Raw genomic sequence first — 16602 nt, 5'->3', positions numbered from 1 at the left:
TTATATAATTGGATGCTCCCAAGTTAGGGGCATAAATATTTACAGTTGTTAGATTTTCTTGTTGGATAGACCTTTTTCTTATACAGTGTCCTTCATCTCTTATTACAGTCTTTGGTTTAAAAATCTAGTTTGTTTGATAAAGGATTGCTACTCCAGCTTTGTTTTGATATCCGTTAGCCTGATAAATGGTTCTCCGCCCCCTCACTTTCAATCTGGGAGCGTCTTTGGGTCTAAAATGAGTCTCTTGTAGAGAGCCTATCTATGGGTCTTTTTTTTTTTTTCCTTTATCCATTCTGATACCCTATGTCTTTTGATTTAGCCCATTTATATTCAGACTAATTATTGAAAAATATGAAGTTAGTACTATTGTATTACCTGTAAAGTCACTGTTTCTGTAGATTGTCTCTGTTCCTTTCTGGTCTTTGTTGCCTTTGGGTTCTCTCTCCACTCAGAGGATCCCCTTTCATATTTCTTGCAGGGCTGGTTTAGGATTCATGAATTCCTCTAGTTTTGTTTTTTGGATTTTTTTGTTTTTGTTTTTTGTCCTGGCAACTTTTTTTTTAATGTTATGTTAGTTGTTCTGGAAACTCTTTATCTCTCCTTCTATTTTAAATGACAGCTTTGTTGGATAAAATATTTTTGGCTGCATATTTTTCTCATTTAGCACCCAGAATATATCATGCCAGTCCTTCCTGGCCTGCCAGGTCTCTATGGATAGGTCTGCTGCCAGTCTAATGTCTCAACCCATGTAGGTTATGGAACTCTTGTCCCAAGCTGCTTTCAGGATTTTCTCTTTGTTTCTGAGATATGCGCGCTTCACTATTATATGTTGAGGTGTTGACCTATTTTTATTGATTTTTTAAGGGTGGTTCTCTGTGCCTCCTGGACTTGAATGCCTGTTTCCTTCCCCAGATTAGGGAAGTTCTCAGCTATAATTTGTTCAAATAAACCTTCTGGCCCTTTCTCTCTTTCCTCATCTTCTCAGATCCCTATTATTCGAATATCATTTCGATTCATCATATTGCTGATTTCTCGAAGTCTCTTCCTGATCCAGTAGTTGTTTTTTTTCCCTCAGCTTCCTTACTTTCCATCATTTTGTCTTCTATGTCACTGACTCTGTCTTTTGCCTCATTTATCCTACTTGTTAGAGTCTCCATTTTTGACTGCATCTCAGTAATAGCGTTTTTAATTTTGGCCTGATTAGAATTTGGTTCTTTTATTTCTAGAGTAAGGGATTCCCTAGTGTCTTCTATGCTTTTTTTCAAGCCCAGCTAGTATCTTTATAATTGTTGTTTTAAATTCTAATTCAGACATCTTATATTCATATTGATTAAATCCATGGCAGAGAGTACTACCTCTTTATTTTGCAGCAAATTTCTCCTTCTAGTCATGGTGTCCAGAAAAGAAAGGAGGAAAGTAAAAACAAAACAAAAACAGGAAAAACAGCTGTAACAACAACAAAAATGAAAACTTCAGAAAGTGTTTCTGGTGTAGCTGTGTACACTCTGCTGTTGTGTTTTGGCTGCTCTTTCCCACCGGTCCTTCCTCTACAGAGTTCCTCCTTGCTAATAGTGGGGAGTGTTTCGACCTTTATGTAGGTGTGCTTTGATTTCTTTGTCAAGTCAAGCCTTGTGTCTGCCACGTTCTCTCACTCCAACTGTGCAGATTGTTTCCTTAATCCTGCGATCTTCTTCCTAGTTCTTCAAAATAATTGAATGTTGATATATCCCTCAGGACCCCCACCCAACGTCTCTTGGAGCACCCTGTCTTCTCAGACTACTGGTCTTTTTTTTTTTTTTTTAAGATTTTATTTATTTATTTGCGAGAGAGACAATGAGAGACAGAGAGCATGAGAGGGAGGAGGGTCAGAGGGAGAAGCAGACTCCCTGCCGAGCAGGGAGCCCGATGCGGGACTCGATCCCGGGACTCCAGGATCATGACCTGAGCCGAAGGCAGTCGCCTAACCAACTGAGCCACCCAGGTGCCCCCAGACTACTGGTCTTATATGGGGTTTTTCAGGAAGCCAGAATTTCAGGAATGGGCAGATTTTGAGCGGTGTGAATGGGATGTTGTCATCCATATATGGTCTTTTGAGTGAGGTTGGTGTTGATTGGTTGGCTCTCAGAGGCCTATGTTTTGGAGTGGGAGCCCCTTTAAACCAGTTCCCATGTCACCCAAAGACTGGCCACATAGCCCTACCAGTTTCTGAGCATCTCTTTGCTTTCTGTCTCCAATACACTTTCAACAAATTTCCTTTCTGCTTAAGAAGGCCAGGGTTGGCTTCTGCTACGTAGGAATAAAAAACACTGGTGGATACAGAAAGCAGTGCCAGAAGTGGTCATAGGCAACAGACTTTCAAGAAAATAAGGGGAATCTGGGGACTAGTTTTCTACCCTAGTTAGTAAGTAAAGGCTGAGGGCAAGGAAAAGCCAACTCCTATTAAGGGGCATGAATTTGGCAGTCCACAGCACACAGTGGCAATACTGCTAACTAAACTATCACAAATTAAAATGATAATAATAAAATATCGCAAATTATCCCCAGGAATGAAGTCCTCATTGAAGGAGTTGCTGCTGTAGAATAGTAGGAAACACATGAGGATTTCAAATGCGTGAGCTGACTACAGTACTAGAGAGCTTAAAGAAAGATGAGTTCAGGTGTTTATATTTTCATCTCAAAGCCTTGGCTGAAAATTAAGGATTGGTAGGACTGCTAAAAGAACTGCTTGTCTCTTGGAGCCATGAGGCTTAGAGCTGAAAATCAAATGCTCAGGTTGATCCCACAACTTAGTGGATTACATTATCCATTGAATTCGGAGGCATATCGGATCTCTTAAGGAAACGTTAAGGCATTGGTGGGAAAATAGTAAAGACCCTGAAATACCCACATCTGTGGGGATCAGTCTTGCAAAAGGAAGCTTATTTGTGCATTCCAACCCTCTCATCCTTTGTCAGAACCCAGCATGCCCTGGGGAGTGAATAGGTCAAACCTGAAGGAGGCGTCTTAGACAATAAAAGAACTATAATATTTTGCTTTTTCATGTGAAATCTGAAAAATACGTGTGGAGATAGAGCATGGGTGTGGAATGTAGGTGCAGTAGGGAAGAACATAAATATTGGTCAGGGTGAATGTATTAATGCACTTAATGTTGGTGCAATTAATGCATTTAATTTTTTTATTCAATGTGCTGCTTCAGCATCTGGGAGTATTCTGATGATTCCATGGTTGGGTAACTGGAACCCAGATTCAATGACTCACATTGAATAAAGTTGACGATGCAGGCAGGCTGAGTCCAGGGACCCAGAGGAGGGTCCTGCAGGACCAGCCAAGAGGGTCCTTGGCTTTACAGAGAATAGAAATCAAACACAAGGCAGAGAAAGTGAAAACAGAGTTTATTGAATAGTGTATGAAGAGCAGAGCAGATGGAGTGTCTGGGGGGAAAGGAAAGGAGAATGAGACTGTCACTTGTCTCATTCAAGTGTACTCATTCTAGTATAAACTCCTAGTTTATACTAGAAAGGAGTCTAGGGTGCATGTTCCTCTGGGAATCAGGATAGGGTCCGACCAAAGGCAGGTGTCAGGTGAACAATAGGTGTTACTCCGTAAATTACCGAAGGTGGGGGCATTGATGCCCGCGTCAGCCGAGGTTGGTTTGAAGCTAATATCCTGGAACATGGTTGGGATCCGGATCTTCTTAGATGTCATCAGGTGTTTGGGGCCTTGGACAAAACTCAGAGGAGGATTAACTTTCTTGCTTCCCTCCTGAAGTGGGAACACGGCTTCTCTGGCTTATTCAGAGGCAAAATATGGAACGTGAATAAGTGGGGTCTAGCAGAAAAACAGGAGAGACAGAGCCTTTCTAAGATGGAGTCCCTTCAGCTTTCCTATCTCATCTCCCCGCTGTGGGATTTTTATCCTCCTCATTCTTAAGGGGGTGTTGAAGAGCAAAGGTCTCATCTTGAACTTCTCAAGCTGAGAGGAATGGTAGAGCGTGCCTATTGGGAGGCATAAAAATCTTGAGCTATCTGATTAAATGAAGGTCTGGCTCAGAGAAGCAAATGAGGCCTCATTCTAAGAATAGGATATTTAGATTTGGAGGCCATGCAGCAACAAAGCATCCACAGCAAAGGAAGATTCCTGCTGTAATTGCTATTAATATTTTCTAGACGGGTGAACCCAACTAGAGATACCTTCAAATGTTACTGCCATGGGGATATGGCAGGGTGACTGGCAAAGGATTAATAATCCATATTTTGAGAGCTTCTTAATCAGAACCCAAATGTAAGCCTCCAGTCTTACAGGATACGGTCTTTCCCAAGGCTATTGTACACTTTGCTTGAGGGGAGAGAGTTATGGGAGAGACGTTTTTAGCCCTTGTAGGGATTTCTATTTCCCATACAGTGGGCTTTACTTTAGTGAGGATGTGGGGAGGGATTTTATCAGTTATAGTATTTTCACCTCCCAATTGTAAAGTCAAACTGACTAACATGGCATGTTTTTCATCTTCTCTCAGCTCTGACATTTCCAAATGAAGTGTAGCTTGAAGTTTACAAAAGCAAGTCTCTCCCCATCAGGGGGCCGGGGCATTCAGGCACCAGGAAGAAACTATGTGAAGGCAAAGGAGAGCCCAGGATGCAAGTTAAAGGGAAGGGAATAGCCTTACTTGTGGCTGCCCATTTACTCCAGTTAGAATACAAGATTGTCGAGACAGAGGCCCGCTGTGCTGGGTCGGGACAGTGAGGGGCTCCTGTGTCTAATAAACACTCCATCTTTTTGGGGCACCTGGGTGGTGCATTTAGTTGAGTGTCTGACTCTTGGTTTCGGCTCCCATAGTAATCTTGGGGTCATGGGATTGAGCCCCATGTGGGGCTCTGTGCTCAGTAGAGAGTTTGCTTGGGATTCTCTCCCTTTCCCACTGCACCCCCCGCCCTGTCTCTCTCTCTCAAATAAATAAATATTTAAAAAACAAAAAACCTCTATCTTCTTACTGGCCACCTCAAGGATTACCTGAGCCTCCTGGAATGGTACCTGGAGATGTCCAGAAGGAGCCATAGGAGAGCTCAGGCCCCTTCAATCCTCAGCCTTTTCGACTAATGCCTTAGGGATTGGCCCCCTCTCCCTTCAGAGGCGGGGACAATCCTTTTTTCAGTGGCCATCTTGCTTGCATAAGGCACATTGATTGGAACCTAGCTCTTTGCAAATGGCGGGGGGCGGGGGGGGGTGGCTGGCTCTAGCCTGGCTTTACCAAGCTCTGGCTTCACAGTCATCTGGAGTGGGTATCCCTGGGGTGGCATAGAGCCCCCGGCAGCTGCTATAAATTGGGTCTGCCACCTGCTCTGAGTGATTTTTGTCTGCTTCTTCTGACCTGTCCCTATTTTTTTAAGACTTTATTTGAGAGAGCACGTGTGCATGAGCTGGGGGAGGGGCAGAGGGAGAGGGACAAGCAGACTCCCCACTGAGAATGGGGCTCCGTCCCAGGACCCTGGGATCATGACCTGGGCTGAAGTCAGATGCTTAACTGACTGAGCCACCCGGGCGCCACTGCCCTGTCCCAATTATTAAATACGGCAAAGGCCATGTCCAACAGTTGGCTCACAGAAGTCTGAGGCACTGTGGTTGCCTTTTGCAATTTCCTCCTGATATCTGGGGCTGCTTGCACAGTAAAATGCAGAGCTAAAAGAGATTGTCCCTCTGGAGAATAAGGGTCAGTATTAGTATATTTCCTGAGGGCTTCAACCAATCTCCCTTGGAAGAGAGCTCGATTTTCATCCTTCCCTTGAGTTATGTCCCTCATCTTGTCATAGTTAACTGGTTTTACGATACATCGTCTCATTCCTTCAGTTAAATAAGTTATCATGATTCCTCTCATCTAGATCTTCTGGACCCCTTTGGTAATTCCATTGGGGGTCTGTCCCCATCTGGGTTCTTTCTCCTCCAGTGTGATACGTTGCATGTCCCTGATTGTGGGCTGCCACCTCATTGGCATACTGCCGGGCAGCATTCAATATTCTAGCTTTCTCTCCTGCAGTGCAACAATGGGACAACAAAATTTGTAAATCTCCCCAGGTCAAATTGAAGGTCAGGGCTAACCTAGCAAATTCCTCAGAGAATTTGGCTGGGTCCTCAGAGAAATGGCCAAACTTTTCTGTACATGAGGACAGATCATTCGTGGAGAATGGCAAATGTACTCAAATGGTGCCTCCGTCTCCATCTGCAACCTAAGTGGAAATTGAGAGGCCTTGGGTTCAGTGTGTTAATGATGAGTGCCTCCATGAGTAATAGCAGGACTCGGTTCCTGGAACAAAGGTGGATAAACGTGGGGCACCTCTGAGTATCAAGGAGTCATTGGATCAGAAAGGGGCTCAGCAGGACTGGTCTTTGCATCTGAAGCCTTATCAGATGCAGGGACCCTCCTTCTGGGGGGCAGGCCTACAAGGAGGGGTCATCTAATCTATCAGAAGATTTTTTTTTCCAATCCTGAAAAATGAGCTGGGCACGTCCTACAATTATCCTTTAATTTGGGGTCTAGATACAGTGCCATAAGGGCCATTACATAAGGTATTTCCTCCCACTTACCCTCCCGTTTACGAAACAAATCAAGCTGTAAGATAGTGTTAGAATTTAAGGACTCATTCTTAGGCCAGACTTCTTGGTCTGTTAGTTGATATTAAGGTCAAATTTCATTGCAACATGATACTAATTTCTTTCTCTTTAAATTGCCCAATCTCTAGGAGGCACCCTAGGGGAGAGTCCTTTGGGATGCCCACAGCCGCCCCCATTTAGGACCATACTGCATGTGGGGATTGTTAAATGGCACTGGGGTTTCTCCTGGTCGCACAAGACCCAGATTTTGCACTCTTTTGTTTTCCTGCCTTCCTCTTTCTTCCAAGTACAAGAGGAGAGCAATAGCAGTTCGCTCTGCTAAGGTTTTAGATCAAGTCTGCTGGCTGATTATCCTGAAATTAACTGTATAACATAAGTGGACAGAGGAAGTTGGACTTGTTAGCTCAGAATAGGGAATCTGGCAAAACATGTTTTAAAAGGCACTTGAGGAGCACCTGGGTGGCTCAGTCAGTTAAGCGTCCAACTCTTGCTTTCAGCTAAGGTCATGATCGCAGGGTTGTGGGATCGAGCCCCGTGTCAGGCTCTGTGCTCAGCGGGGAGTCTGCTTCAGATTCTCTCTCTCCCTCTTCCTTTGCCCCTTCCCCCCCTCATGTTGAGCGAACGAATCATGTATAACTCACCAACTTACCACCACCCATGTCCCCCAAGATAGTAGGGGTGTCTGAAAATACTCCTTCAAGAAGTCCTTAAGAAGTACATTGGTGTATTTGTTAGGATTGATCTTGGCTGTAACAGGAACCCTACGCAGAGAAGTAAACAGGTTTATCTGTCTCCAGTGTAAAAAAAAACCTAGGTGTAGGACTTCTAGGGCTGGTATGTCACCTCAGTGATGCCATCAGGGAAGCCGGCTCCTTGTCTTCTTGCTCTGCCTTCGGTCACCTGTGGTTTTCACCCTCAAGTTTGCGAGCTGGTTGCTGCATCTCCAGACACTGTGCCCTCATTTCAGGAAGAAAGCCCACCCCAGGGACTTTTACTTACCTCTGCTTACTGTCTAGAACTGTGTCACATACCATGCCTGGCCGTAATGGAGATCATGTGACTCAGCCATTCACTTTCCAAGGAGCATAGGAAGGCAAGGGAGAGCGTGTTGGAATGGTTGTTGAAGGAGTCTGTCTGTAGACCCTGATGGATAGGGAGATGTTGCAGTGGAAACGGGCTTTCTGATTTCAGTGGGGCTGAGTGGATCCCGGCCTAACAGAGGCCGGTGGCTGTGATGACCAGCAGACTGTGCATTTGTTACAAGGATCGGTCTACAGGGTTCTTCCGTGCTGCCTAACTAAGTGTGGGGTCCTTAAAACCAAAACAGATGGTCAAAGATCCTACTTCATTTTTTATAATTTAAAAATCTCCCTGTTAATAAACGAAGGTCTGATGTGAGGGGCGCCTGGGTGGCTCAGTTGGTTGAGCGACTGCCTTCGGCTCAGGTCATGATCCTGGAGTCCCTGGATCGAGTCCCGCATCGGGCTCCCTGCTCGGCGGGGAGTCTGCTTCTCCCTCTGACCCTCCCCCCTCTCATTCTCTCTCCGTCTATCTCATTCTCTCTTTCAAATAAATAAATAAAATCTTTAAAACAAACAAACAAAGGTCTGATGTGAGTCCTCACAGTATCGTCGTGGCCCCTCCCCCAGTTCTCAGGTCTAGGTCCGACGGAGAAGGAAGAAGCCAGGTGTCTAGGGAAAGAGCCCTGAAATAATTTCATAAGTACTTGCCATGGATCTTGCTTCTTCCAAGTCTTCCCCAAAGGACCTGAAGCGACTCATCAGACCATTCTCCAGGTGTCCTGAGAAATAACCGGACATTCTGGGGATTATGAGACACTGGGTCTGCACTAATGTTAATTCCTAGAGACCCAGAGCTCCACCATGTCAAAGTGAAGGCATTACTGCTTTACTCAGGGGATAGCCCTGACAACCAGTGGAGACAGAAAATCCTCCAAGGTAGCAGATTTTTTTTTGAGCAGCCTGCCTCTTTCATTTTGCCAGGAGGTAGAGATGTCTGATACAAAAATCCATAGTCAGTGGCTAACAACCAGGTGATCAGAGATTTACAGAGCGGGAGTAGAGAACTGGCCAGGAGGATGCCCAGGGGAAACTATGGCCGGAGTTCTCAGAATGCACTCAGAGAGTAAGAATATGGATGATTGAGGTAGATGAGCTCTCCACAGATGCTCATCTACTTTCATCTCCTGCCCCCCATGTTTGGTTAGTAGACTCATAAACTAAGTGGCCATGGTGGCAGGGATGGGGGTGTCTGTCATCTGTACGACACTGAGGCTGACCCAGCTTCTGTCCTGACGACCCCTGGTCTGCAGCAGTGACCAACCATGTAGGTGTACATGCAGGGGACACCAGCCCAAGCCTCGTGGAAGGTTGATAACGTGTGTCCCTCCTCTATCAGAGAGGAGGCAGCGATCTCTCCTCCCTGGAACAGACACATTCTGGGTTGGAATTTGCTTTGTCCTCCACACGTCTGCCAATACCATCTTTCAAGGACTTACTGATAGACTTTTATGTCATTATGCTGTCCCACAGAACCCTTGCTTTCTGATCATGAAATTCACCCTGCAGACTAAGGTGGTGGGCCTCGAGTGGAATCCACTGGACTTACTATAAACACTCATCACCCTGAAGCAGCTGGCCTTCTGGGGTGACGGCTCTTTGTGAGGTTGCAATAGATACAGTCCATCTAGTATATGCGGTGAATCAGGGACCATGGCCTCAGTAGACGCAAGGATCTGGCAACTAAGGGGTAAGGGGGATTGCACTTCTCAGTTAATACCTAAGTGACCCCAAGTCTTTGTCTCCATCCCCTGTGATTGTGGGCTTTGCTGACTGAGAGGGAAGCAAAGGAAAAACACAAGAGGAACACAGTGGTTTGGAAGGCGGGGGGAGTGTTACAGTGTTGGCTGAGGGAACACGGTCTTGCTGCTACACAATACAGGATGGGAGGGGTACGGATGGGACTTGGTAATACTGAATGTAGTTAAGAGTTCATGGAAGATTTCTGTGATAAGCGGCCACCAGTGGCTCAGATAGGAATGAAGTAGTTTAGACTATCCCACCTGGTAAAGCACTCTAATCCACCGAGGTGCTGGCTGAACTCAAGGAACGTGGAGTAAGTAATGGAAATACTAGCCACAGCCTCATGATTAGCTGCTGAATGGGCACTAGGTGCTACCTGTACATTTTTCTTTGCTGTTTCATGTATTTATCATGTATTTCTATATGTCACCTAACCTTCTTCCTTTCTCTCTTCCCTTAAGGCCTTACTAGATCTGGTTTGGGTCGATGGTGGCTGACTTTACGTTTAGTTCATAGATTAGAGAACATCCAGACGATGTCGTGATAGAGCAGGGGAGGAATGGACAGCATTCAAGGACCTGGCCTGGGAGCTGCATGTCATAGATTAGGGGGATGCGATCTCATTTTTGGTGGAGGGAATAATTACATTTACTTGAATTTGTGGGTGAAGTCTACCTGTTCTGAGAGAAGAACAGATCACTGGATCAGTAGGACATTTCCAAATGGTCACAGTTGCTAAGCCCAAGATTTGTCAAATGCAAGGAAGATGCTGAATATGTGAGTTCGAAGAAATGTATTTACTGCAGATGAGGAAAAAAATTAGTTACACCATTTGCACGGTATTAATTTTACTAAGGATTTAATTTAGATTTATAGGAAATAAGATACAGAATCTGTTATAAATATCCCAATTCTACCATATTAATTTCAAGTATTCCTGATTATTACATAATCAGAGGTTTACCAATCTGATTTTATAGATTAACTTAATTTGTTAAAAAGAACTTTACAGATACCATTTTTACTGTTACAACATAGGAACAAGCCAGCAAAATCACTGAGCATCTTTTATGCTAGAGTTACTTTCTGTCCAGGTCGAAACATTGTTCCACTTTGATTTTTTCTCTTCTTTGGATTTTGAAAGTTTTCATACCTTAAAAAAATGACATGATATTTAACAAATGTAAATGCTAAAATCACAAAAAGGAATTGTTTGCAGACAGTTTTTTCCCTTTTGTTAATATAATCTAACAGAAATTAGAGTTCTTTATTTTTGAAAGTTGAACATCCCAATCAAAGGGGATAAAGACACAAGTTAGAAAAAACAGACATGGCAGTGACATTAAAAAACCTGTTTTAAATCAAAGATGTAAATTGTTAAACAAGATTTTTCTCCAAGTACATGGGCCAAGTTTAGAGAGAGAGGATTATGGCCGATGTTAGAGCGGTGCTATTCTCACTGTACTGTGTTGTGCAGTGTGTCTGGAAGGCAGTAAGCCTTTAAGATGTGAGCATCCTGTGATGTAACGATGCTACCTCAGCCTCAGCTGAGGCTCTGTGCAAACCTTCAGCTCCAATGGTGGTCATTAGCACACAGGTGTAATAGTGAAAACCCGGAAGCAACTTAAGTCCCAATACTGCACTATATAGCACCAGGTGCAGAGGGGCTTAGTGGGGAAAAACAACAACTTACAAATATATGCTTTGGGAGGGGTGGGAAGAAGGCAAATTTGTTTTCTTATTGTTTTCTCATTTTTCTGCAATAAATACATAAGAATATATACTTATTGGGGAGTAGAATATGCCCCCCCCCCAAAATGGTCCGCTTTGGCATGTGGACTATTTTGAGCTGAAGGGAATCAAGACACAGCAGACTCAGGAAAAGCTTTTTACTTTCCTTAACTACCTAGACGAATTTAGGTTCCCTGTTCACCAGAGCGAACTTCTTTGTACTGCGGAGCAGGGAAAACATCTGCTCTTCTCATCTTCTGTGAATTCCTTCCTCCCCTTTGAAGCTGCAGGCCCGTCTCTTTCCTTAGCTCAGGATGGTATCTAAACCTTAATTGCCTGAGTTTCCTACTTTGTATGTATGAAATTATTTTTCTCTTGTTATTTTCTTTCAATTAATTATTAGACCAGCCAAAGAACATAGGCAAGAAGGGAAGTTTTTTCTGCCCTCACAGTGTTCACACACCTGCCCATCTCAAGTACTGCAAAATGAAACTTTCAAGAAAGGGTTGTAACTTACTTACTAAATCCTTTACCTAGAGTGGTCCCCAATCTATGGGTCTAGAGCCAACTGGAAGAAGCCTATAAATCCAAATGTGTGTGAACCATGGTCCACAAGTGAATAAATTTGAATGTATTTATTTTGGAACGGTTCTGGCAAACTATTTGAGCTTTTAATAAAGCTTTTAAAATTAAATCAGTTCATTATAAATCAAAAGATGAATTTTCATTATCTGGTTCACTTGATATTTACTTCAATACTCAAAGTTTTGGGGTGTTTAAATGCACAGTTGGTTAAGCAACTGCCTTCGGCTCAGGTCATGATCCTGGAGTCCCGGGATCGAGTCCCGCATCAGGCTCCCTGCTCGGCGAGGAGCCTGCTTCTCCCTCTGACCCTCCCCCCTCTCATGTACTCTCTCTCATTCTCGCTCTCTCAAATAAATAAATCTTTAAAAAAAAATAAAAATAAAAATGCACAGCTACTGTTCTGAAGGGGCCTTTTCATATTCCAAGTTTAAGTGAACGGTCCCCTGTAATTTCTTTACTCCCGAATCCAGTACTTACAGTTCAGCAAAATTCTTCCAGTCATCTTCACTAATGGATGGCCTCGTGTGACTGAGAGCAGCCATTAAATGCGACTGGCTAATAGCCAGACTGGTTTTGACTGGTCCTGGTTGGTGAAGGGAGTCATCCTCCTTAAATAAAAAAGAAAACACAAGGTTAATATAGGGCTGTGATGGGAAAAGCTGCAGCCCATTTTTCGGGAGACTGTACATTCCCTTTCTCGTAAGATTACTAAAAATTGTTTCAAAGCGGGATGCACATAACCATTTGATCAATGTGTTTCAGTCCCTTCTTTATAAATAGAGCTCAGTTACTGACCGAAATACACATCAAAAAAGGAACAGTTTTTACAGTCTTTACAATTATCGGGGGCGGGGGGGGGGGTAGAAGATAAGCCATACTCCACTGTGGCTCCGGTATCTGCCTTTGATGATGCTGATCTCTGCCCGCAGCTGCTCTCTTTGTTCCTGGGTGAGGTCTTGGTAACCCTCCTGCGAGGCTGTTCGCAACACCGGAGGTCGTGAAAACGGCTGCTCTTTCCCAGGAACTCCAGAAAAATCCTGCGTCATGGAGCTCGGTGCAGACAGGCACTGTGAGCTCTGCATAGTTAAGCGTAAAGGGAGGAAAAGAGCGGGAGAAAAGGGTATATGTATCAAGGATCAAATTAAAAATCTGAAGTAATAAAACCTTAACATGGACAAGCTTACATTTGATTAACTGGAATTAAACAAGTTCAAAATATGTTCATCTTCTATATGCTGCTGAACCAACACAGGGTGAAAACTGCCACAAGGGTTTTTTAATGCTTGGGTAGTAATAAATCCACCACACTAATGCCTTCGGGGTAGGTTCCAAATGTGCCTTATTCTAAGTTTTGTATACTATAAGGTCTGGAACAGCTGCAGAGAAGTTAAACAGAAAACAAAGACTAGAGCTAGAACAACAGCTTACTATTCTTGGGAATAAAAATGGTTCACTTTTAGATTAAAAACCTGAATAAAGCAGATGTGCAAAAACCAAAAATAGAACTAAATATACTTAAAAAATGTTACGTGTACTGATAAAGTAGTTTTGGGAGGATGGGTGTTAAATGCTATTTTAAGTTAGAAAAGCAAGGATATTGCCCCTATGAAATCTAAACGTTTTCCTTGTTGCAACATTACATCAAATTTCTCATTATCTTCAACTATCTTAATGATACCAGAGCATAATATAAAATGGATCTGCTGCTAAAGATGTTTTAAAACCACTAACGAAGGGAGGTAAACGCCCAGGAAACGGAAGGCTCACCACCAGCTCCGCCTCAGAGCCCTTACACCAGGGACGAAAGGACTAGTTCGGGTAAGGAAGAACAAGACCACTTTACTGAAGAACCAGCCAGAAAGCACAGGCGGGGCTGGTTAGATTTTACACCACCCTACGGCTTTAGGTATCACAACTGTACAATGGCTACCGCCCAAGATACCAAATCAGAGGAAGTTCCGTTTCCAAGTTCTGACTCATAAGAGCTTCCAAAGTAGAGCCGGTACATATTGAATTTTGATTCATCTGGAAGCATCTCGGACATCTCTAGAGAAACCAGGGACTGTTCCAAGCCACATTCCCCGTCTCCAGCTGAGTCGTCAGAGCCGCTGCTGTGGTTAAGGAAAACCATTGAAGACAGACTCAGGTCACTATCAGAGCTGGAACTTCCGTCCTGAAACACAGAAGGACAACGGTTGTAAAGACCTAAATAATCTATAACTCCGAAATAACACAGCATTTTCGAAAGTGTTGTTTTTGAACAGGAGTCTTGTCCACGCTGTGTCCTCTGTGAGCCCCTCGGGCCGGTCTGTAGGCTGCAGACGGCACGGGCGTTACAGCTCTCCCCACGCACGGTACGGCGGTCCTGCGAGCCCGGCCCCGACTGAACGCTTGCCGCCCGAACGCCGTGTGAGCCGGTGTTGCCGGGACTCGGTGACCAGCGAGGCCGGCCGCCTGACTGAGCAGCGCCTGACACTTAGAGAAAGGAAACCACCTGCGCTCCGGAAACAGGCACTGAGCCAAACTCTGGCTCCAATTTTCTTATGGTTCCGAGGCACCTAATATTTTAATAATTAAAATAGAATGTGTACATGGGATTCAAACCCCTGCATTTTATTTGTATGAATCTTTCAACTATGAAATGATGAATCAACCATGCGATGCAGTGCTTTGTCAGTCCAGTGTGTTCACCAACAGAAAACGTGTTTATAAGAGGGTGGAGAACATCAGTGGCTTGCCAAAAGAAAGAGCAAAAACTTGATAGTATCTGATTTAGGAACGTTAGGCCCTGTGAGCATTTCCAACCGAATATAGCGGGGAGGAGTACACAGGAAAACCCTTCCTTGAAAGTATAAAGTCTCTAATGTAGCAGAAGTCAAATTATTTGCTGCAAAAATTTAAATACTATCCTGAGAGGAAAAGGCTCATGCTAAGTCTGGGGTACGGAAAGTGTAAGGTAAACCAGAATACCTTGTCCCATCAGGAATAAAGTCAGTGATCAAAGAATGATGACACAGAAGCCATCCACAAGCAGCTCCTATGGGCCAGTTTGAGCTTCAAAATACTTTTTTTAAAGTATAAAGCAATTAAAAATATTCTGTTTATATTATCTAATTCATGATATCCCAGTTGAAATAATATCCTTCCATTCACCAACATTTTACTAGTAAGGTAACGTTAAAGAAATAGACACTGAACACTTCATAATTACAGATTCTCTGCAGAGCTAATATTCCAACGATAGACCATTTGCCTACAGGTAAATTTCCATACAGTTTTACTAAAGCTGTTAAAAAACAGCAATTATAAGGTTGACATGCTGACACTGAACTGCTCTTACGCTCTGAAAACCGCACGGCTCTCCCGCTGTGACTTACTGGGAGCCCCGAGGACAGCAGCTGTCCGGGTAAGGCCGCTAGCTGCGCGTTGTAAAGTAAAGCTTTCAGATCCGCCCCCGTGAAGGAGTCGGTCACTGAGGCCACGTGCTGAAGGTCCACATCGTCTGCCAGAGGTAGAGAGTCACTGAGAACGTTTAAAATTTCAAGACGTGACACCTGAAGGGAGAAAAGCTAATTGACTTAACAAAGTTAAATATTATTTTAACCTGTATTATGTTTTTTTACAAATTAACTACATCTCTAATAAGCAGTACAAGCTGGAAGATGTCCCACTAATCTCTCTCTCCTCTGGAGCTTTTTCCCTAACAGCAGAGACAGGAAAATGAATGAAAATCGGTATTCTTAACCCTTCAGTGTAAATCCTTTCTTACTCACACAGTGCTGCTTTTCTGGATTTCGGCAAATGAGCCAAGAAAGTGTTTCAAAAGAAAAAATTTAATAGCTACAAGTAACATATTCGTTAGTTTCTAAATTTGGGGGGACAACACAGACTAAGAACAGTTAAAATCTTACCTCTCTGTAACCTGTTTAGAGTCTTGCCAGGATAAGGAGCTGTGTGGCCTTTGGACACAGGGAGTGTGGACAGACTACAGACTTTTCCGACTTGCAGGGAAATGGCTGGGTTTTGCATCTAATTTGGAATCTGTGACTAAAGCCTTGCCTAAAGCTGCTCTTCTAAGGACAACTGCTAGTACCAGGCAGAAGTAAAGTTCACGAGGCAAGAGTGTAGCATTTGTTGGGTTTTAGACTCTAAGTAGGAAACTGTCACCTGATCAGGAGGAGGGCAGTATACGCATTTATCGAGTCGGCCAGGCCTCAGCAGGGCAGGGTCAATCAAGTCAGGGCGACTCGTAGCGGCCAATACATAAACACCTGGGGGGAAAATAGTCTTTACTTAAATCCTGGTGAAATAATTATTGTAATAAGATATTTCTGTATTTACAGTTATTACCCTGTAAGGCTTCCACTCCGTCCAACTGAGTCAGCAGCTGGTTAACCACACGATCTGTAACGCCTGTATTATCATGGCCTCGCCGAGGAGCAATGGATTCAAATTCATCAAAGAAAAGAATGCAGGGCTTGGCCGCCTGCGCTCTGGGGAAAACAAGGTTTCGTATTTGAATAAGGCTTCAGAGTTTGCAAGGTAATAATTGTGTGTGTGTGTATATATATGTGTGTAAGTCTTTATAGCAAATTCTTAAGGAAGGCAAACTATGTAATTATCCTTGTTTTCAGTAAACTGGGTCTTTGAAACTTACTGTTGCTATGTATGGCCCACAGGGCCAGTTTTCAAAAAATATCCAGGTGTGCTTAAAAAGACTATTCTCCAGTTGTTGGGTACGTGTTCTACATATGCTTAGATCAATCTTGAGTATGTTGTTTAAATATTCGGAGACCTATGAAAATCTTCTATGAAGGTAGATTTATCCATTTCTCCTTGCAATTCTATCAATTTTTGCCTT

The 16602-nt window shown here is 43.6% G+C and overlaps 1 protein-coding gene across 1 annotated transcript in view; it reads right to left on the bottom strand.

Moving 5' to 3' along the window:
* Positions 1 to 10267: 10267 nt before the first annotated feature.
* PEX1 (peroxisomal biogenesis factor 1) overlaps positions 10268 to 16602 on the bottom strand; it is a 32573-nt gene continuing 26238 nt past the window's right edge. The window contains exons 12-18 of the mRNA XM_081799694.1: positions 16092 to 16234; positions 15909 to 16012; positions 15119 to 15295; positions 13684 to 13914; positions 12620 to 12817; positions 12219 to 12349; positions 10268 to 10578 (exon numbers count right to left, since the gene is read on the bottom strand). Coding sequence (XP_081655820.1) covers positions 10494 to 10578; positions 12219 to 12349; positions 12620 to 12817; positions 13684 to 13914; positions 15119 to 15295; positions 15909 to 16012; positions 16092 to 16234 — 1069 coding nt within the window. The 3' untranslated portion in view covers positions 10268 to 10493. The remainder of the gene's footprint in view (positions 10579 to 12218; positions 12350 to 12619; positions 12818 to 13683; positions 13915 to 15118; positions 15296 to 15908; positions 16013 to 16091; positions 16235 to 16602) is intronic.

The sequence above is a fragment of the Leptonychotes weddellii genome, chromosome 12 (assembly GCF_054177405.1).
Source record: "Leptonychotes weddellii isolate Sample4059 chromosome 12, ASM5417740v2, whole genome shotgun sequence".
NCBI classification, from domain to species: Eukaryota; Metazoa; Chordata; class Mammalia; order Carnivora; family Phocidae; genus Leptonychotes; species Leptonychotes weddellii.
This window is presented reverse-complemented; position numbering and strand designations above follow the sequence as displayed.